We start from the raw sequence: 20,835 nt of genomic DNA on the forward strand, positions 1-20,835 counted from the left end.
CATACATGATATGAATTGCATCATGTTATTCCTAGAAGTCATGGATGATGCAATCATAACGAAGCTTACATCACTCTGCTGAACAAATTGCCCTATTTCAGCTCTAGAAATCATACAGTGTCGTGCTCTCTTATTTGTCAGTGTTTGATTTTGCAAAGGGACACATTTCTGTTTAGCCAAAGTGAGCAGAGATGCCTCGTACTTGTGTGAACAGTGCAGATAACTTCTGCTATATTTGTGGTGAAGTGACTTTTGCATCACAAAAGTGCAGTATAACCACTATGGTTAAGAAAGCTTATCACCTTTATTTTGGCTGCAAAATTGGAGATCAGGACAAGAGGTGGGCCCCACACATATGCTGCAACACTTGTGCAACAAATCTTCGCCAGTGGTTGAACAGGAAAAGGAAATCTATACCTTTTGCAGTGCCAATGATTTGGAGAGAGCCAACAGATCATCCCACCAATTGTTCCTTCTGTATGGTGCCTCCAGTTGGGAAAGGTGTGTCAAAGAAGAAAAAGTGGACTGTGCATTATCCAAACATTCCATCAGCTATACGCCCAGTACGCCACGGAGAAGGACTGCCGGTTCCTGATGCACCAGAATCATTCTCACTTGAATCAGACGAGGAAGAGGAAGAGGATAAAACTTCTGGTCCTGAATCATCAATGTCACAGGACCCACATTTTCTCCCATCCTCCTCCTCTGAACCACACCTCATAACACAGGGTGAACTGAATGACCTTGTCAGGAATTTGGAACTACCCAAGAGTAAGGCGGAGCTGTTGGGCTCCAGACTACAGCAGTGGAATCTCCTGGCAGGTGATGTTAGGGTTTCCATGTTCTGTGACCGTCAAAAGGATCTTGTCCCATTCTTCTTCATGGAAGGTGATCTTGTAGCCTGCAGCAACATCGATGGTGTGATGGCAGCCCTCAACATTGTTCATGATCCAGTTGAGTGGAGACTGTTCATTGATTCATCAAAGACGAGTCTTAAAGCTGTTTTACTGCATAATGGCAATGTTTTGCCAGCAATTCCAGTTGGTCATGCAGTCCATATGAAGGAAACCGATGACAACATGAAACAACTTTTGAGGTGCATAAACTATGACCAACATCAGTGGCAGCTTTGTGGCGATTTGAAGGTTGTTGCTCTCTTGCTTGGTCTGCAGACTGGATACACAAAGTATTGCTGTTTTCTCTGTGAATGGGATAGTTGTGCAAGAGATTCCCACTACATCAAGAAATATTGGCCACTCCGACAGTCATTGGAACCTGGGAGGAAAAGTGTTCAGCATCCACCACTTGTTGAATCAAGGAAGATTTTGTTACCACCCTTACACATCAAGCTGGGTCTGATGAAGAACTTTGTCAAGGCCATTGACAAAACACAAGCAGCTTTCAAGTACCTCCATGGAAAATTGCCAAGGTTAAGTGAAGCTAAGATAAAGGAAGGTGTCTTTGTTGGTCCTCAGATTTGTGAACATCTTCGAGATGATGCGTTTGACCATGCACTGCGTGGCAAGGAAAAGACAGCATGGAAAGCCTTCCAGTTAGTGGCAATAAATTTTCTCGGAAACAACAAGGCAGACAACTACAGGTTCTTGGTGGAAAACCTCCTCAAGGCATACAAAAGCCTTGGTTGCAACATGTCACTAAAGATACATTTTTTGCACTCTCATCTAGATTTTTTTCCACCGAACTGCGGAGCAGTGAGTGACGAGTACGGCGAGCGATTTCACCAGGACATTGCAACAATGGAGAAACGCTATCAGGGCAAATGGAGCCCATCAATGATTGAAGACTATTGCTGGACAGTGACAAAGAGATGCTCCATTTAATGAATACAAGAGACAAGCCAAGAAGCGCCGAGTAGCCACTGAATAGGACTAAACTATGTACATAATAGTTTTTTGCCTTTTGTTTCATAATAAATTTTATTTATATAACCCTTTTGCTGATTTTTAAAGTGTTACATGACCAGGACTGGTGAAATATTATCATGTAAAGCAACCATAAATACATTAAAAGACCTAGGTTTACAATTTATGATTAAAACTCTACTATCAACGCAATATACATAGACATAAAATGTAAAAACTTAAATACCTTAGAAACAGTAGCCAATCAGTTGTTTTAATTGTCATATTTGAATTCAGCACATCAAAATACGTAATAAATAGCACATTTTATCTCTGAATCAGACGACTTCTCAAAAATTGTAGACCAGTGTAATTAGATTTTATTGTAATGGCTACAAACCATGGGCAAACTTAGCATGGCTTAATTTTGGAATTTCCTGATTTTGAGTGCTTTATCTTCCAACCTTAACATTTATTTGACATGGCTTTTTTATGGAATACTATATTTTGTAGTTGAATTGTGCTAATATGAAATGTAAGCTTAGGAATACAATTTTGATTACTGGTTGGAGTAAACAAAAATAGTACTGGATTTTAGCAAAACAGGATAAATTGTATTTAGAAAATCCTAAAGGAGAGATCTTATTTAATATTTACTTTTGTTTTAATTACTTTTCCTCTTAATGAGTATTCTACATAATCAAATACAATAGTCCTAGCAGGTGATATTATCTGAGGAATTGAGAATCTCCCTCGAATTTGGAAATACACAGTGCTAGCAGTCCTCTGTAGGTGCTGTCAGCACTCTGCACTTTAATATAATTTCAAATAAAGTTTCAAATAAAAATGAATTGCTCCATAGGATGCAAAAGTAAAAAAAACCCTCAAAGTAAGAAACATTTCTTAATATATGAATATATTTCACAGGAAACTGCAGTTCTTCCTGAGGAATTATATTTGAGGCACTTAATGGTGATAACTTTTGTCTGATATTGAAAGTTCTTTTTTATCATTGAGTCATTCAACAGCGCCCAGCAATACAGCAGAGGAATTTTAATTGCAAATACATTGAGTATTTCTGAGAGCACTGGCAGCATTAAGCTTTCTCTAGTTTTCAGAGATTGTCACAAAGATTTTACAAAGTAGATATTTCAATGAAGGGTGCAGTCAGAAACATCTGCCTAGACTTCCCTCTTTCAAACTAATATAAAAGATTTAGATGTACTATTGTTGCTATGAAATGTACCATAGTGCTCAAACCAACTAAATTTAATTAAAACAGACAGGGAAAGAATAAAGCTTTTGAGGCTGAAGGTTACTTTTGGAAATGTATTGACCTGCCTGGATCCTATCCCTTTAAATGTGTCTTCCTTTAAGAATTAATTGCAACTAAGAACTGGTCAGCTAATACTTCCAGGACTGCTTGCATGCACAAAACCTGATTCTCTACTGTCTTGCACATCGTATAGTCATTTACACCCGGGTAAAGTATGTGTAAAATTCTACCAAATCACAATAGTGGTGTTTAATACCCACTTTGCAGTCAGCATGAACACTTGTAAAAGTATATATAGTCTGTGATATATATGTATATTACAGACTACCAAGCAATGGAATCAGGCCATCTGATTTAACTTGGTTCAACAGTGGGTAGAGAAATTTTCAGGATAGAACAACCCTTTGAAACAAGAATGTCGAGAATAAAAATACCCCTGCATCTCAAACCTTGTTTGTAACTACCGTTGGAAACTCTCACATTGTAACCAGCTTTCATAATATGACTGTGCGTGTGTGTGTGCATGCTTTCATATGTGGGGTGAGAGAGAGGATATTTTCCATTTTTATTCAAATATCAAGTAATTCACAGAAGAATAAGCAACTTTTCACTGCTTCAATTTTGAAGACATGCTGCTCCTATGAATTACCTGGTACTTGAATAAAAATGGAAAATATCCATTACCCCATCTGGCCAATAAAGGAGGAGGTACACGTTTAAGGGAAGTAAAATGGGAAGTCTTGAAAACATATTGAAATTGAAGGTGAAACCCTTGTCTGACCCCTTCTCACTCACTTTTCAAAACCCAACAAAGCCAGGAAAAAAAGTTGCATTTAGTAAATGTTTTGTGTCTTTTTAAAAGTCACACTAGAAAGGTTCAACTGTTAGGAGCATGTAAGTATTTCCATTAGGCTCATTTTGACTAAACACAAGAATTCTGCTTTCATTTATATTGCTTTAAGTACAAAATAAATCCCTTGAAGTTCAAACAAAAGTTCCTCTGGATTCACCAGGGAAAAAAGAGTAGTGTTAGGGCTATTTTCTGTAATCGGTAATGGTTCAGACTGATTAATAGATTTTAGGGCCAGACAGTACCATTGAAATCACCTAGTCTAACCATGATCAAGTCAGCTCTTATCCTTCTTTCCAATAATCTACAGTAAATAGATTGAGCGTCTTAAGTCTTACACTGTAATGTATGTTTTCCAGCCTTTAAATAATTCTTCTGGCTTTTCTCTGAGCCTTCTCCTATTCTTCAGCATCCTTTTTGAAATGTGCTCCTCAGAACTGGATGCAGTATTCTAGCACTGTCTCAACCAATACAATATACAGAGGAAATATATTAGCAAAGAATTCCCATTCGAAGTTTAGTTTTAATATATGAATACCACTACATGAGCTTAGTGCATCTAGTATGATCAGCTATTCACATGCCCCAAATTAGAACCCATGGGCAAAATTCTGTTCTTAAATACATATATTTGGCTCCTATGGAGTTGCATATTCAAACATATGAGGGAACTATTTTGCTTCTTTGCCTGATACTGAAAAAATATAAAACAGGACTCTGCTCCTGCAACTGTTGAATATTGGGGCTCCATTGACATAAGTGGGGCTGTATGCAGAAGCAGGGATCCACCATCATACAGTGAATCTGAGTGATTTAATATATTTATTTGTGAAAGATTTCTCAAAGGTAAAAGTTTAAACTAAAATGGTGTTACAGTTTCAAGAGACAAAGAGGTGAGGTAATATCTTTTATTGGAACAACATCTGTTTCTGTTACAGTTTCAAGTCATTTCTGTCTAATCCTACTAACCATACTCAAATTGAGTGTCCCATTACTCAGTGACCTATTATGAGTCTGCTCGTGATGCTCAACATCAAGAAGGAAAATAGAATCTTGACCTTTATTTCCAAAAGGCAAACTCTTGAGAGGTTGTAGGTGCTGGCTGTACATTTTGTGGGCATGAAAGGGTGTTTTCTTCATGGGTTAGGATACTGAGTGCCAAGAAATGTTATCTCAAAACTACAATTATAAGGCCACAATCCCAGCTTTCCTCTGGGTGCTTTGTGCTGCTTCAGTGATTCAAAGCAGCTGTAAACCTAATTTAACAGGCTGGTTAAACTGGGTTTACAGCTGCTTTGCATCACTGGAGCAGCACAAAGTAGCCAGAAAATAGTCATGAATCTGGCCTATAGTCCTGAGAAACAAAAAACAGATAAAGTGAATTATGAATAATTGTTTCCCATTATATGAATTCAGGGATGTGACACCACTCTTTGTCCCACAGAGGAGGCAGACTAAGCCTTTAGCAATGTGTGCTCACATTATAACAACATAACAAAAGAACATACGAATGGCCATATTGGATTTGACCAATGGTCCATCTAGCCCAATATCCTGTCTTCTGTCAGTGGACAGTGCCAGATGCTTCAGAGGGAGTGAACAGAATATGGCAATTATCAACTGATCCATCCCCCGCCGTCCCGTCCCAGCTTCTGGCAGTCAGACATTTGCATGGAGTTGCATCCCTGACGATCTTGGCTAATTGTCATTGATGGACCTATCCTCCATGATCTTATCTAATTCTTTTTTGACCAGTTATTCTTTTGGCCCTCACAACATTCCTAGGCAATGAGTTCCACAGGCTGACTGTGTGTTGTGTGACAAATACACTTTTGTTTGTTTTAAAACTGCTGCTTATTAATTTCATTAGGTGACTGTAGCAAGGGGCACTGCCGGGTCCTCTGTGCTTCCCCTGCTGTGCTGACAAAGCCACTTGGAGACCCTGGGGTTCAGTAATCACTGGTGTCATTGAGCCCTGGTCTACACTACGAGTTGAGGTCGAATGTAGCAGCGTTATATCGATTTAACCCTGCACCCGTCCACATGATGAAGCCATTTTTGTCGACTTAAAGGGCTCTTAAAATCGATTTCTGTACTCCTCCCTGATGAGGGGATTAGTGCTGAAATCGGCCCTGCTGGGTCGAATTTGGTGTAGTGTGAACACAATTCGACGGTATTGGTCTCCGGGAACTATCCCAGAGTTCTCCATTGTGACCACTCTGGACAGGACTCTCAACTCAGATGCACTGGCCAGGTAGACAGGAAAAGCCCCGCGAACTTTTGAATTTCATTTCCTGTTTGGCCAGCGTAGCGAGCTGATCAGCACAGGTGACCATGCAGAGCTTATCAGCACAGGTGATCATGGAGTCCCAGAATCCAGCATGGACCGAATGGGAGATACTGCATCTGATCGCTGTATGGGGAGACGAATCCTTGCTATCCGAATTCCGTTCCAAAAGACGAAATGCCAGAATATTTGAAAAATTCTCCAGGGGCATGAAGGACAGAGGTTATAACAGGGACCCGTAGCAGTGCTGCGTGAAGCCTACCAAAGAACCAGAGAGGCAAACGGCTGCTCCGGGTCAGAGCCCCAGACATGCCACTTCTATGATGAGCTGCATGCCATTCTAGGGGGTGCCCTTACAACTACCCCACCCCGTGCCTTCCTCCTCCCCCACCCCTCCCGGGCTACCTTGGCAGTTATCCCCTCATTTGTGTGACGAATTAATAAAGAATGCATGAATTTGAAACAACAATGACTTTATTGCCTATACAAAGCGGAGATCAAAGGTGGGAGGAGAGGGCAGTTGGCTTACAGGGAAGTAGAGTGAACCAAGGGGGCAGGTTTTCATCAAGAAGAAACAAACAGAACTTTCACACCGTAGCCTGGCCAGTCATGAAACTGGTTTTCAAAGCTTCTCTGATGCACAGTGCTCCCTGCTGTGCTCTTCTAACTGCCCTGGTGTCTGGCTGCGCGTAATCAGCGGCTAGGCGATTTGCCTCAACCTCCCGCCCTGCCATAAACATCTCCCCCTTACTCTCACAGATATTCTGGAACACACAACAAGCAATAATAATGATGGGAATATTGGTTTCGCTGAAGTCTAACCGAGTCAGTAAACTGCGCCAGCAAGCTTTTAAACGTCCAAAGGCACATTCTACCACCATTCTGCACTTGTTCAGCCTATAGTTGAACTGCTCCTTACTATTGTCCAGGCTTCATGAGCCATGGGAGCAAGGGGTAGGTGCGACCATGCAGTGCTACTGACTGGGAGAGCAGCCTGAGGCAGAAGCTTCCAGCTGGCATGATATTCCAGGAAGGACTGAATCTCCATTAGACGAAACTTTAAAGAAGAGAATGACCTGGAGTCATTCCCATTTTTGTCCAGGCGCCCCTGACTGACCTCACTGAGGCCTCCACGAGCAACCATGTCTACCCAGGTGCTCCCAACCAACCTAACCGAGGTTGGCCAAGAGCACTCACGGGACGACGACGACAGCTAGCAGTCATAGTGCACCATCTGCCATCCGCAAGGCAAGGGGATGCTGCTGTGTAGCACTGCAGTATCGCATCTGCCAGCAGCACCCAGGAGATGTACGGTGACAATGAGCTGAGCAGGCTCCATGCTTGCCGTGGTATGTCGTCTGCATGGGTAACCAAGGAAAAAAGGCCAGAAATGATTTTTTGCCGTTGCTTTCACGGAGGAAGGGTGGAAGGGAGGGGGGGCTTGATGACATGTACCCAGAACCACCCACGACAATGTTTTTGCCCCATCAGGCATTGGGAGCTCAACTCAGAATTCCAATGAGCAGTGGAGACTGCGGGAACTGTGGGATAGCTACCACAGTGCAACACTCCGAAAGTCGACGCTAGCCTTGGTACTCTAGCCTTGGTACTCTAGCCTTGGTACTCCGACTTAATGCATGTAGTGGGGACACACACAATCGACTGTATCAAATCAATTTCTAAAAAAAAACGACTTCTATTAAATCAACCTAATTATGTAGTGTAGACATACAGGTTTTGCTCCCACCACCTTTTCACCATACACAACTTGGGTTCTAGTGTCTGCATCCTGGAGGGAAGAGCTATCTCTCTGCTTCCACGCTCTCGCTCCCCCTCCCTGGCTTCCTTCCTTCCAGCTTTTGATATAGCCCTAGGCTAATTGGGCAGGCAGCTGTCTCCCATTCACCAATTAGGCGCTGGTTTTCTCTAGGCAGCTCCAATTTACTTCCTTTAATGGGAGCTAGAGTGACAGAGGGCCGAGTCAGCAGTTCTGGCCTAGAACCGTGTCACAGTGACCCATAGTTCTTGTGTAATCTGAAAGGGTAAATAACACTTCCCTATTCGCTTTCTCCACACCATTCATGATTTTCCTGTCTATCATATTGACCCTTAGACATCTTTTTTCAAAGCTGAACAGTCCAAGTCTTTTTAATCTCAGTTCGTATTGAAGCTTTTCCATACCACTAATCATTTTTATTACTTTTTCTGTCCCTTTTCCAATTCTATATGGGGCAACCAGAAATACACACAGTATTCAAGGCATGGGTGTACCATGGATTTATATAGTGGCATTATGATATTTCCTGTCTTACTATCTGTCTCTTTCCTAATGGTTCTTAACATTCTGTTAGCTTTTTTGACTGCCACTGCACATTGAGCAGATGTTTTCAGCAAACTAGCCATGATGAGTCCGATATGTCTTTCTTGAGTGGTAACAGCTAATGTAGACCCCATAATTTTGTATGTATAGTTGGGATTATGCTTTCCAGAGTGTATTACTTGGATTGATCAACATTGAATTTCATCTGCCATTTTGTTGCCCAGTCACCCAATTTTGTGAGATCCCTTTTTAACTCTTTGCAATCAATGTTGTACTTAACTATCTCGAGTAATTTTGTATCATAACTCAAAGTTACTAATAAGTAACTAATTCTGCAAAAGAAATATTAAAAACAAAGCAGGAAATTCAAGAGTGTCTCTCTAGTGGAGACATTACATCTCTTTTAAGAAAGAGGCCTGCTTACTGTGGGGACGCTGTTTCCTAAGCAAGATGAAACAGATATTTATTATTCCCATAGTTAATAGATGGATCCTGTCTAATTATTATGGATAATACAAATAGTTTATAGAAGGTGAAGGGAAGTGTGTTGAAAGGTTGGTGAATCTGGTTTGGTTTATGATAGTAAAGTGAGAGAATTTATGAGTGGCAGTATCCCAAGGAGAAGGGATTGTTCTCAACTTAAGACTGTGGCGGGGAGAGGAGGAGACTTTAATGTATGTACAGTAGAACCTCAGAGTTATGAACTGACCAGTCAACCACACACCTAATTTGGAACCAGAAGTACGCAATCAGGTAGCAGTAGAGTCACCACCCCCCCTGCAAAACACGGTACGGTGTTAAACATAAGCTACTAAAAAAAAGGAAAAGTTTAAGAAAAAGATTTGACAAGGTAAGGAAACTGTTTCTGTGCTTGTTTCGTTTACATTAAGATGGTTAAAAATAGCTTTTTTCTTCTGCATAGTAAAGTTTAAAATATGTCAATGTCCAGTTGTAAACTTTTGCAAGAACAATCATAGTGTTTTGTTCAGAGTTATAAATGTTTCACAGATACAAACAACTCCATTCCAAGGTTTTCATAACTCTGAGGTTCTACTGTAATACAGCCAGTAAAACCAGATCCCCAGGAGGGATATTATTGAACAGACAGAGCTCTTTCTGAGTTTATTGACAACACCACAAGAAACTAAAGTGTGGGGCCATATTCAGGGCTGCCCTGTGGCTGCGATGAGGTGGCTGGAAGGACCACACGTATTGATAGGGGCAGATTAATTTATTGTACTCCCAACTTTCTCTGCTTTATTTTCATAAGTGGTGACAGAGCTTATATATGGAATTTTGGTATTTTGTGAGTTTTCTTCATTTGCGGGTTTGTCTTTCCATATTCAAAAACTGAATCTGGATGCATCTTACTTCTATAATAGAAATTCCTGAATATAAGATCACAGTCTTTTAATTATTGCTAGAGTACTGCAAAAGTACTTGTTTTTAGAGAATAAGTGATTCATATAAATTGGAGATAGAAAATGACTTTGTTTTTTGGTTCAACCACACGTTAATACAGAATTATTCCCTGTATTGCAGGGGTGGTCAACCTGAGCCTGAGAAGGAGCCAGAAATTATCAATGTACATTGCCAAAAAGCCACAGTAATATGTCAGCAGCCCCCATCAGCTCCCTCCCCCCAGCTCACAGTGCCTCCCGCCCTCTGGAAGCCCCACCAGTCAGCATCTCCAGCCTGCCACAATCAGCTGTTTTGCATATGCAGGAGGCTCTGTGGGGAAGGAGCGAGGCATGGCAGGCTCGGGGGCAGGGGCCTTGGGGGAAGGGGTGGAGTGGGGGCAGGGCCTGGGGCAGAGCAGGGGTTGAGCAGTGAGCACCCCCCGGCACATTGGAAAGTTAGCATCTGTAGCTCCAGCCCCAAAGTCAGCACCTATGCAAAGAGCTGCATATTAACCTCTGAAGAGCCCCATGCAGCTCCGGAGCCACATGTTGGCCACCCCTGCTGTGTTGCATTTTCTGGTGCTTTGTTTACTTTACTTTAACTAAGTAATTTTGATTGCCCCATGTAACTGGAATTGTTGCTTAAAACAGATACTCAGATAATATCTTAACATCTCAGCCCATCTTTTAAACCACAAACTTACTTTTAGAGTGCTTTGAGACAACCAGATACATTAAAATTAAGAAGCTTATAGTTTTTATTAAACACCACACCATCTCTTTGCTTTATATAATCAGTTTATGTCTCCTCTCCATGATTTACATCAGGGGTAGGCAACCTATGGCACGCGTGCCGCAGGCGGACACGAGCTGATTTTCAGCGGCACTCACCCTGCCCGGGTCCTGGCCACTGGTCCGGGGGCTCTGCATTTTAATTTAATTTTCAATGAAGCTTCTTAAACATTTTAAAACCTTATTTACTTTACATACAACAATAGTTTAGTTATATATTATAGACTTAGAGAAAGAGACCTTCTAAAAACATTAAAATGTATTACTGGCACGTGAAACCTTAAATTAGACTGAATAAATGAAGACTCGGCACACCACTTCTGAAAGGTTGCCGACCCCTGATTTACATTGTCCAGCAACTATTTTGGATTTAACGGGAGAAACTGCTAATTAACCTTACGTCTTGAGAATACATCATTATTCAATTAAAATCAGTTTTAATGATATAATACCCCTAATCTTTGGCATGGTGCTTACACACTGGTGTTAGTATATAGGCTTGTTTGTCAGCCTGAGATAGAATTTTGGGTTTGACTTTTTGATACTCTTATATTTTATACTAATATGTGTGAACAAAGGAGAAAGACATTTGTTTTGCAGTGTGTTGCTTCTGCCTGGCCAGATGGGTTTGTTAATATAATGGGAACAGATAAAAACAGTAAAAAGTGTTACAGGGTATGGTGGGAGTGTAATATATGAGCATACACTGAAAGGCTTCCTGGGTCCTTTCTCAAGCCAAGGTCAAGCACACAGTTAGGAGGGGCAAGAGGTGGAAGGGGAGGCATAAGAAACACTAAAAACCAAAAAAAGTCTGGCCTTGGTCAGAATACAACCTCATTCCGTACCCCTCCCATGGGATATAAAACAGGCAGGACGAAGACCCCAGACTCACGACCTCCCAAAACAGAACATGACCATAATTTGTAAGGGGTGTGACTAGGGGCGTGCATGGCAAGTATATTTGGGCCTGCTAAGAAGGAGGGAATGGGAATGGGGACATAGGCAGGGCTCTGAGGCATCAGAGCTAGGAAGGGGTACATGGGTAAATGCTCTGTGGCATCAGATCTGGGAATGAAACACTGAAAAACAGACTCTGCCAGTGTGTAACACTATGGATATGCTTGCTTGGAACTAACCTCAATAAACATCGCATTGCCTGCACTTCGAACTTCTGGTCTTCTGCCTTCTGTGTGTGTCACAAGAACCAGGGGAGGGGGTGAAGGGAAAGCCCTCTAGCAAATAATATTTTATCTCAATCTGAAACTTGAGGTTTAGTGGCAGCATCTCCTTGCAAAGTAAGGTTGGTCTGAAGGATTCTTTGTGTGCCATTATTTTCTTTGCTTGTAACAGTTCATTTAGAGGTATCATTATTGTCAACATCACAATTTTACCTTTCCAGATCTGAGCCTAGAATCAAAGTGGATATTAAAAACCTTTAAGGATGCTGGCCTAGTGAAGAAGGGAAAGGTAACTGCATTGCCAAAAGCAGATACACCTTTACATGAACTGTTACAAGCAAATAAAATATGGAAATAGACTAAAGAGTGTGATTATGCATTTAAAGAAGCAAAGAAACTGTTGACATCAGCCAAAGTTGTTGCGCACTTTGATGCTTTGCTACCATTGCAATTGGTTTGTGATGCTTCACCTTATGGAGTGGTGCAGTTCTTTCCCACATTTTTCCTCATGGCCTAGAGAAACCAATAGCCTTTGCATCATGAATCATAGAATCGGAAGGGACCTTGAGAGGTCATCTAGTCCAGTGCCCTGCAATCATGTCGGGACTAAGTATTATCTAGACCATTCCTGATAAGTCTAACCTGCTCTTAAAAATCTCCAATGATGGAGATTACACAACCTCCCTACGCAATTTATTCCTGTGCTTAACCACCCTGACAGTTAGGAAGTTTTTCCTAATGTCCAACCTAAGCCTGCAATTTAAGCCCATTGCTTCTTGTTCTATCCTCAGAGGTTAAGAAGAACAATTCCTCCTCCTCCTTGTAACAACTTTTTATGTACTTGAAAACTGTGATCATGTCCCCTCTCAGTCTTCTCTTTTCCAGACTAAACAAACCCAGTTTTTTCAATCTTCCCTCATAGGTCATGTTTTCTAGATCTTTAATCATTTGTGTTGCTCTTCTCTGACTTTCTCCACATATTTCCTGAATGCTCACTACCCTGACAAAAAATAGAGCAAGAAGCTTTCAGCATTATAGTTGAATTCAGAAATTCCATACATATCTGTATAGTAGACATTTTACCTTGCTGATGGATCATTGCCCATTAATTTCAGCTATTGGACAGAAATATGGAATTCCATCTTTAGCTCCTGTTCTTATTCAATGAAGGACATTGCTACTTTCAACTGATTCCTATACTATTCAATTTAATACAAGGAGTCAGCACTTCAGTGCTTATGGGCTGTCATGTCTGCCCTGCCCAAGCTTCCATCATCCCAAAGAAACTTTGGACAAAGAGTTCTCAGTTTGATGGATAGCTTACCCATCGCTAGCACAGACATCAACAAGGAAATATCTAATGATGATGTGCTTTATCTTGTGAAGGGAATGGTTCTACAGTTGACAGTACTAAATCATAAGAATCACTACACAATTTGTCACATCAATGTAAATTATCTGTGAATCATGGTTGCATCTTATGAGGAATCTGAGTGATCATTCTGAAATGACTTCCATCTCAGATTTTGGAAGCTGTCTATGATGGTCATTTTGGCACTGTAGAGATGAAAGCCATAGCCCGGTACCATATCTCGTGGTCAGGTATCGAAAAGATACTAAAAGAAAGGTGAAGTGCTATATTATATGGCAGCAATTTCAGCATATCTGCACCCTTGATCATGGCCTCAGACTTTTTGTACATATATTCATGTGGACTTTGCTGGACCATAAGAAGGTTATATGTTTTTGGTCATAGTTGATGCCAATTGAGAATGGCCAGAAGTTTTCAGAACAACTTTTACTACAGCTACCACGACTATTGGACATCTTCATACCTTGTTTAGTCAAGTTGGTTTAATGTTACAGTTGGTGAGTGACAATGCACCTCAATTCTGTTCTGAAGAATTTCAGAAGTTCCTGGTTTCAACAGGGATTCAGCACATACGTTCTGCTCCACACCATTCTGATACAAATGGATTGTACAAAGCATTCTGCTAAACACATAAGCATGCCTTTAAAGCTAACAAGTCTATTCCGAGTCATCTTCAGAAACTGGACAATTTCTTGCTTGTCTACAGAAACACAGCACATGCTACTACCCCAGGAGTTACCTGCAACTCTCTTCTTGAAGTGATCTTTGCATACCTCTTGGGACCTGCTATGTCCTGATATTGCCTCACATGTAGCCAAATCCCAAGCTACTTAACTTGATTGAGGATGTGAAACTCATCATCATTCTTTTCAAGTAGGAGACTAGTTTGGAGTCGCGATTATAATCTTGGAGGGAAATGGGTACCTGGACAACTGTTAAATGCCAGTGACCTGTTTCATTCATGATAAAACAATCCAAAGGTATTTTATGAAATGACATATGGATCAGTTGTAGTTTCAACAAGTACCAGAGCTGGGTATGTTCCAGTTGGACTTTCTATTCCTCCAATCAAATCTTCCGTTATAACTCCTAATTTTGATGAATGGTTGGGAGAAACTTTGGTATCGGATCCAGTTGATTCCATACCACTGATTATTCCTGACTGTTCCTGGCCTTTCCTTTTGAAAGTAGAAATCAAAGATTTATATATAATGTGTGTGGGTATGTATGTAAAAAAATGAAAGAAACCTCTGGGGTAAGGAAAAAATAAAGGGAGGGTTGTCTTTCTAAGCCAATCCTGTAGCTGACAGAAGATATCAGTTGCTTCAAACCATTTTTGTTTCTTCTCAAATGCAGGGGCTGTGGACTGGGCTCTTACATGGGCCTCATTAACAGCTTTCAGTGGGGCCCTGTAGTGAGTAGCTGGTGTCCATAAGGAGGCAGAGAAGAGTAGGAAACAGGAATAAGAAGCTGTGGCAGAGAGTGAGAATAATTCCTGCAGGGAAGAACTTGGGACTAGGGGAGTTTTGAGGCAATTCCCCAAGGAAAAAGGGTTGTGCTCAGCTTAATGCTGTGTGGGAGAGGAGGAAGATTTTTTTCTATGTAATACAGCCAAATGTAAAACCAAACCCCAAGAGGGATATTTATTAAACAGACAGAGGTCTTTCTGAGTTTATTGACATATCAACACAGGAAACTTAGGCAAGGGGCCACTTTCAGGGCTGCCCTGTGACTGCTATGAGGTGCCTGGGAGGATGTCAAGAGGAGCAGATTAATATATTGCACTCCCAAATCTTTTTTTCTGCTTTATTTTCATATGTGTTCACTGAACTTTTTATGGAGTTTTGGTATTTTGTGAGTTTTCTTAATTTTGGGGTTTGGCTTTTCATATTCAAAAACTGAATCTGGATGCATCTTACTTATATTCAGGAATTTCTATTATTGAAGATCATAGTCTTTTAAATATTGCTAGGGTACTCGGGGTGCTTCAAAATTACTTGGTTTTGGAGAATAAGTAATTCATATAAATCTTCTGATTCAACCCGATGTTCATACAGAATTGTTCCCTGTATTGCATTTTTTGGTGCTTTGTTTAGCTTAGTTTAGAAGTCCCAAAAAATAGGTTGTTCATACCTGAAAGCTGATATTTTACCCTATTTACCTTTCTTGTAATACAAGAAGAGGGGCACCTTTATTGAAATTTAAAACTTATAAAAAGAAAATCCATTTTTATCTATTGTATAATTGATCTGTACAACTAGTTATCACAAATTATCAGAAAGAAAGAGCACAGTAAAATTCAAAATAAGATTAGACATTTACATGGCTAATGACAACATCCAAATGACTTTAGATAAATATACTTATGACCCCCATGTTCCAAGACATAAGCCAACCACTCACTGATGGGTTCTCAGAATAAATTTCCCCTAGGGGCATGTTATTTCATCTTAATTTACTATGGGGTTTCTTGCAACCTGGTCATAGTATATCCTTGGAACCTTAAATTTTCCCCTTTTCTGCACCACAGGGGTGGTCAATGTTTTATTCTTGAACTTAATAGAGGTCTACGTTACAGATAACCCTTTGTTCCCTATGATTTTCTGTAATGTTACAGCTGATTAGGAGAAATGTCAGGTGGGGTTGCTCATTGTTCAATACTAACACTAATATTGTTTAATATATTCATTAACCACATGAAAGGTTAATTGATCATCGATCTGTGTGGTTGGCACAAAACTGAAGTATAGTAAAACACTGAACTGGACATATTAAAATTTAAGTGATTTGGATAACTTGTGATATGGGTCAATTCCAAGGGAGACTAGGTTTAAAATAAAGGATGAAATACCTTTGTAATGATAATTCACATCCTAGATAAAAGATAGAGAAGTATTATTTAGAAAGCTATTGTAAGGAGTGATCTGGAGATAATGACCGAAAACAAACTGAATGTAAGTTACAGTTTGATGCTCTTGTGAAGAACAATGCTTCAGAAAATACTTTCTAGAAACAAAAGAATGTATGTATATTCTCAGGACGAGAAAGGTTATATGGGTTGGTTAGTGCAATCAATTGTCTGGGGTAAATAATAAGCATTTCTGAGTCATATTCTGATGCAAGTTTTTAAGAGAGGAATGCTTTAAGGAAAGAAAAAAGTTGTATCTCCTACTCCTTTTGTCTGTGGGTAAAAGACTGCTACATTACTTAAAGACACCTTGATAGTGGAGTCCTGGAAATGCAAGGGTGAAGATTCCTTTCTTACTTTCTTCCTGCTGGGGCTGTACGCTTACTTTTACTTGTACTCCTTTTCAATCTAAACCCCTGTAAAAGATTAACACTGAACCTACCTGCTGTGTGAATTTGAAATTTCCTTTATCCGAAGAAGTGAGGTTTTTACCCACGAAAGCTTATGCCCAAATAAATCTGTTAGTCTTTAAGGTGCCACCAGACTCCTTGGTGTCTTTATTTTCACTATTTACTTTCACTGGTTTCTGGCCCCAAAACTTCTTTACACTCTGATCCTTTTCTCTCTGTAGCTGAATTTGGAGATTCCTGTTTACATTAGCTTGTAAGGCGCATATAAGTGCTGTCAGGTGACTATTTTCCTTTTGGTAGGGTTTAGTTTTAGTTTATGTGTAGGAAAAGGAAGGGTTGGCTTTACACTGTGTTGTTCAGATTGCATTTGGATTACTGTACTAAATTCTGGTAGACTCTACTGTAATATAGATGTTGGAAAATGTTCAAAGACAGAGAACTGAATTCTTACAAGGACTGGAGATTGTGAATGATGGAGAAAGGGAAATCAATTAACTTACACTAAATAAATGTTTAAGAGGAGATGTGAGAAAACTTAGATATGAGACATACTTAAAAGACGGTAAGTTATGGGTAGAAAAGCATTGTTTATATTAATTTAAACCCATTGATCTTTGTTTTACTATTAAATGAAAAATTAAACTAGGAAGTAAGGAAAATCTTCCTAATGGGAAGAACAATCAGGCAGTAGAACAGTTTGCCCAGCGATGTGGCTTTTGCAAAGTCAGAGACATGCAAGTGGGTATTAAATGATTTATGGAAAGCGCAGCATAGAGTCCTGCTTCCTTGTCACAGGGGAGATTAGACTAGATAGCTCAAACAGTGGCTTCCAGCATTATCATAATTGTTCCCGTTGTCTATCACTTTGCCTTTGAAATACTTAAAAATATATATTGTAAAAGACAGTGGTTGTGTCATGGTTTGAAGGAAACAAAAACAGATAGTATATAAGTGCTTTAATTTTAAGAATTAAATAATATGTCATATATTTCCAGAACCCTTCTGAGCTGCCTTTCTCCAAAACCAACTCATTTCTTTTCTCCACTTTCTCATCAGCATATGTGTAAATGATAACATTTTTTACAGGAATCCTTTTGTTTACTGTGAGAAAATTATCTAGCAGCCTTAGTGTCTCTAGATGGATAGAGCTTTGGTACAATATACTCTCATTGTTATAAAAATCACCACAAATTAAGCCCAGGGTCAAAATAATTTCAGCCCATATGGGTAAAATGATATTTAACTTTCCCTTTATGACTTTTCACACACATTTCCTCAGTTTTAAGCATGTGCTTCTATCTAGTATGGCACAGTGTATAAAGCACAAAATACACTTCCTGTGGTGCCTGCCTAAAGAATGTCAACACTTCAGAGAAGGTTGCCACATTTTCATAGAGAGACAAGGTGGGTGAGGTGATATCTTTTATTGGTTCAACTTCTATTGATGAAAGAGACAAGCTTTCAAGCTAACACAGAAGTCTTCTTCAGGTCTGGGAAATGTACTCAAAGTGTCACAGCTAAATACAAGGTGCAACAGCTTGTGTAGCATAAGTAAGTATACACACAAACTGTAGGAGACCATTCAAAGTGAAGTGGCCAATTAACACCTTTCCTGTCACAGGACAAAAAAGGGGGTAGTGAGTTACAGATTATTGTAATAAGCCATAAATTCAGTGTCTTTCTTAAGTGCATGATTTTTAGTGTCTAAGAAAGTTATGAACTTAAGCTCCTTGGCTTGTCTTTTGAAGGTGTTGTTCAGAATTTCTTTGAAGATGAGAACTGAGAGGTCAGATATGGAGTGATCTCTTTGTGAAAAGCAGTCACCTACTGGTGATATAGACACACAAACTCAAAGCAGCTCCCGACCCTGCCATAACAACAGATGCAAAATCTGTAGACATATCTCCACTGCTATGATGATCAACACCTCCCCACAACACATCTTTCAAGATCCGTGGGTCCTATACATACCTATCACAACATACGATGTACCTCATCCAGTGCACTAAATGCCCCCAATAGCAACCAGTAGGTGGGTGAAACAAGACAATCACTGTGCTTTTTAATGAACTCTCACGGAAAAATGAGAAGATAAAAAACACCATGTCACCTGTGGGTTAACAATAGAAGATATTACCTCACCCGCCTTGTCTGTCTAATATCCTTGGACCAACTCAACAAGAATACTACAAACAACATTTTGATGAAGCAAGCATAGGTGCTTGCTTCCTCTCTACCCGAGGGGTGCATGACACCCCCCCTTGCCTCAGGCCCACCCCAACTCCATTCTTTCCTCCAAGCACCCACTTCTGCCTTGCCTCTTTGTCCCTGGCCTCATCCCCATTCAACCCCTTCCCCAAGGCCCCACCCTGCCCCACCTCTTCCCACCCCCGCTCCATCCCTAGCCCCACTCCCACTCCATCCCTTCCTCCAAGGCCCCACCCCACCTCTTCTTACCCTCGCCCCACCTCTTCACACCCCCTTCCCCCAAGTGTGCCCCATTCCCACTCTTCCCGTCCCTCCCAGTGCCTCCTGCATGTTGCTGAACAGCTGTTCTGTGGCGTACAGGAGGCGCTGGGAGGGAGGGGGAGGAGTTGATCAGTGGGGCCCCTGGCGGGCAGGAGGCACTAGGGGAAGGGGGGCAGCTTGGCTGCAGGTGGGTGCTAAGCACCCACTAATATTTTTGGAGCACCCATGGAGTCAGCGCCTATGGAAGCAAGAGCAGCAAAGAAGTCTAGTAGAGAAACAAAATTAATTCACTCTTTTTTTATGTGACAAGCAAGTGGCAGTATACTGTTCTTAGTCTTCTGTCTCTTCCTATGTTCATATGATTATGTACATAGTGTAACTAATGTACAATTTGATAGCTATTAGCAGAAAAGTAGAATTGAGCATAGTTTTACTGTTTTACTTGTTAATATGGTGAGAAAATATATAAATACATTTCTGCAGGTTTTTGTTTTTTGTTTTTGTTATTTTGAATAAATTATTTGAAAATGAGGGTCATATATATGAATGTGTAAACTTTGGGATGAATGTTTAGTATGAATGTGCAAACTTTAAAATCATTAGCTATCACATTCAAAGCTCCAGGAAAAAGATAAAAGGTTGCATATAAACAAGGACTACCCAGTGAATGTACAACATTCTTGAAAGATATCATCTGATGATTGTCTTCAGCATTCTGACAGAGCAAACTCAAGTTTGTTTGTAAAGCAATTACTTTTGTGGGACTATGCCACATAGGTTTAAATTTTGTAGATTTGTTGCATATTTGCATGTGACTGATTCTATTTTTAATTTAAAAAAAACATGAGAAAAGTATCTGTTGGGGGTATATTGTACAATGAAGATAGGTTTTTTGGATTTTTTTTTTAAAGTTTTGTTATCTACAATAGGAAACATAAATTCATAGTGAGGATGTTATCATTAGGACAGTTTTGTCTTTTTTCTGGCTCTAATGAAACTTAAACATTCTGTTTGAAGTCAAAATATTCCTATTATTACTGCTAATAAATGCTAAGGCTCTCAACTTTCTTCTGATACATAATTAAATTGTTATGGTTTCAGAAAAAAAGTAAGTAAATTGGGTTACTTGGGAAGTAACTGTAAATTCCATTTCATGGTAGGACTCCATATTGCTTTGTTTTCATTTAGTACATGCATTGTGGATGCAGTGTGTGTTTACCATATGTCTTAATAAACTTTCTTGGTCTTTGTTTGCTTGTTTTGAACAGTGAAAAAAGCAATTGAATTGAAGTCAAGAGGAGTCAAGATGCTGCCCAACAAAGACAGTAACCACAAAAATTCTGTCTGTAAGTTGTTATTGTTATCATCATCATTATTATTATTACTTTAGAATGATCGTGTACATTGTTATTCTCACTAAAAACACAAATCAGGAGAGAGAGTGTTACGGAGACCAAACAAACAAACAACAAAGCCCTGAAATGCTGGGGAACAATTATGAAAACTGCACAGTCTTTTCATTTGTTAGTGACTGATTTTATATCTCCAGTGATAATACTGGGGGATGGGGATCATAGTATTTACATTCCTCTCTCTGCCTGTTGGGAAATGGGGGATGTGGGGAAAGGCAGCACTTTTCCTTCTGGGTGCTGGGATTCTGGGTTTAGATTTTCCACTTTATAACCCTCCCATTGAGCTTAGTTAATTCAGT

The 20,835-nt window shown here is 40.1% G+C and overlaps 1 protein-coding gene across 1 annotated transcript in view; it reads left to right on the forward strand.

Annotated features, from left to right (window-relative positions):
- CSMD1 (CUB and Sushi multiple domains 1) overlaps positions 1-20,835 on the forward strand; it is a 1,946,356-nt gene that overhangs the window by 1,169,874 nt on the left and 755,647 nt on the right. Inside the window, exon 7 of the mRNA XM_054023823.1 lies at positions 20,393-20,470. Coding sequence (XP_053879798.1) covers positions 20,393-20,470 — 78 coding nt within the window. The remainder of the gene's footprint in view (positions 1-20,392; positions 20,471-20,835) is intronic.

Source organism: Malaclemys terrapin, chromosome 3, assembly GCF_027887155.1.
Source record: "Malaclemys terrapin pileata isolate rMalTer1 chromosome 3, rMalTer1.hap1, whole genome shotgun sequence".
Taxonomy (NCBI): Eukaryota; Metazoa; Chordata; order Testudines; family Emydidae; genus Malaclemys; species Malaclemys terrapin.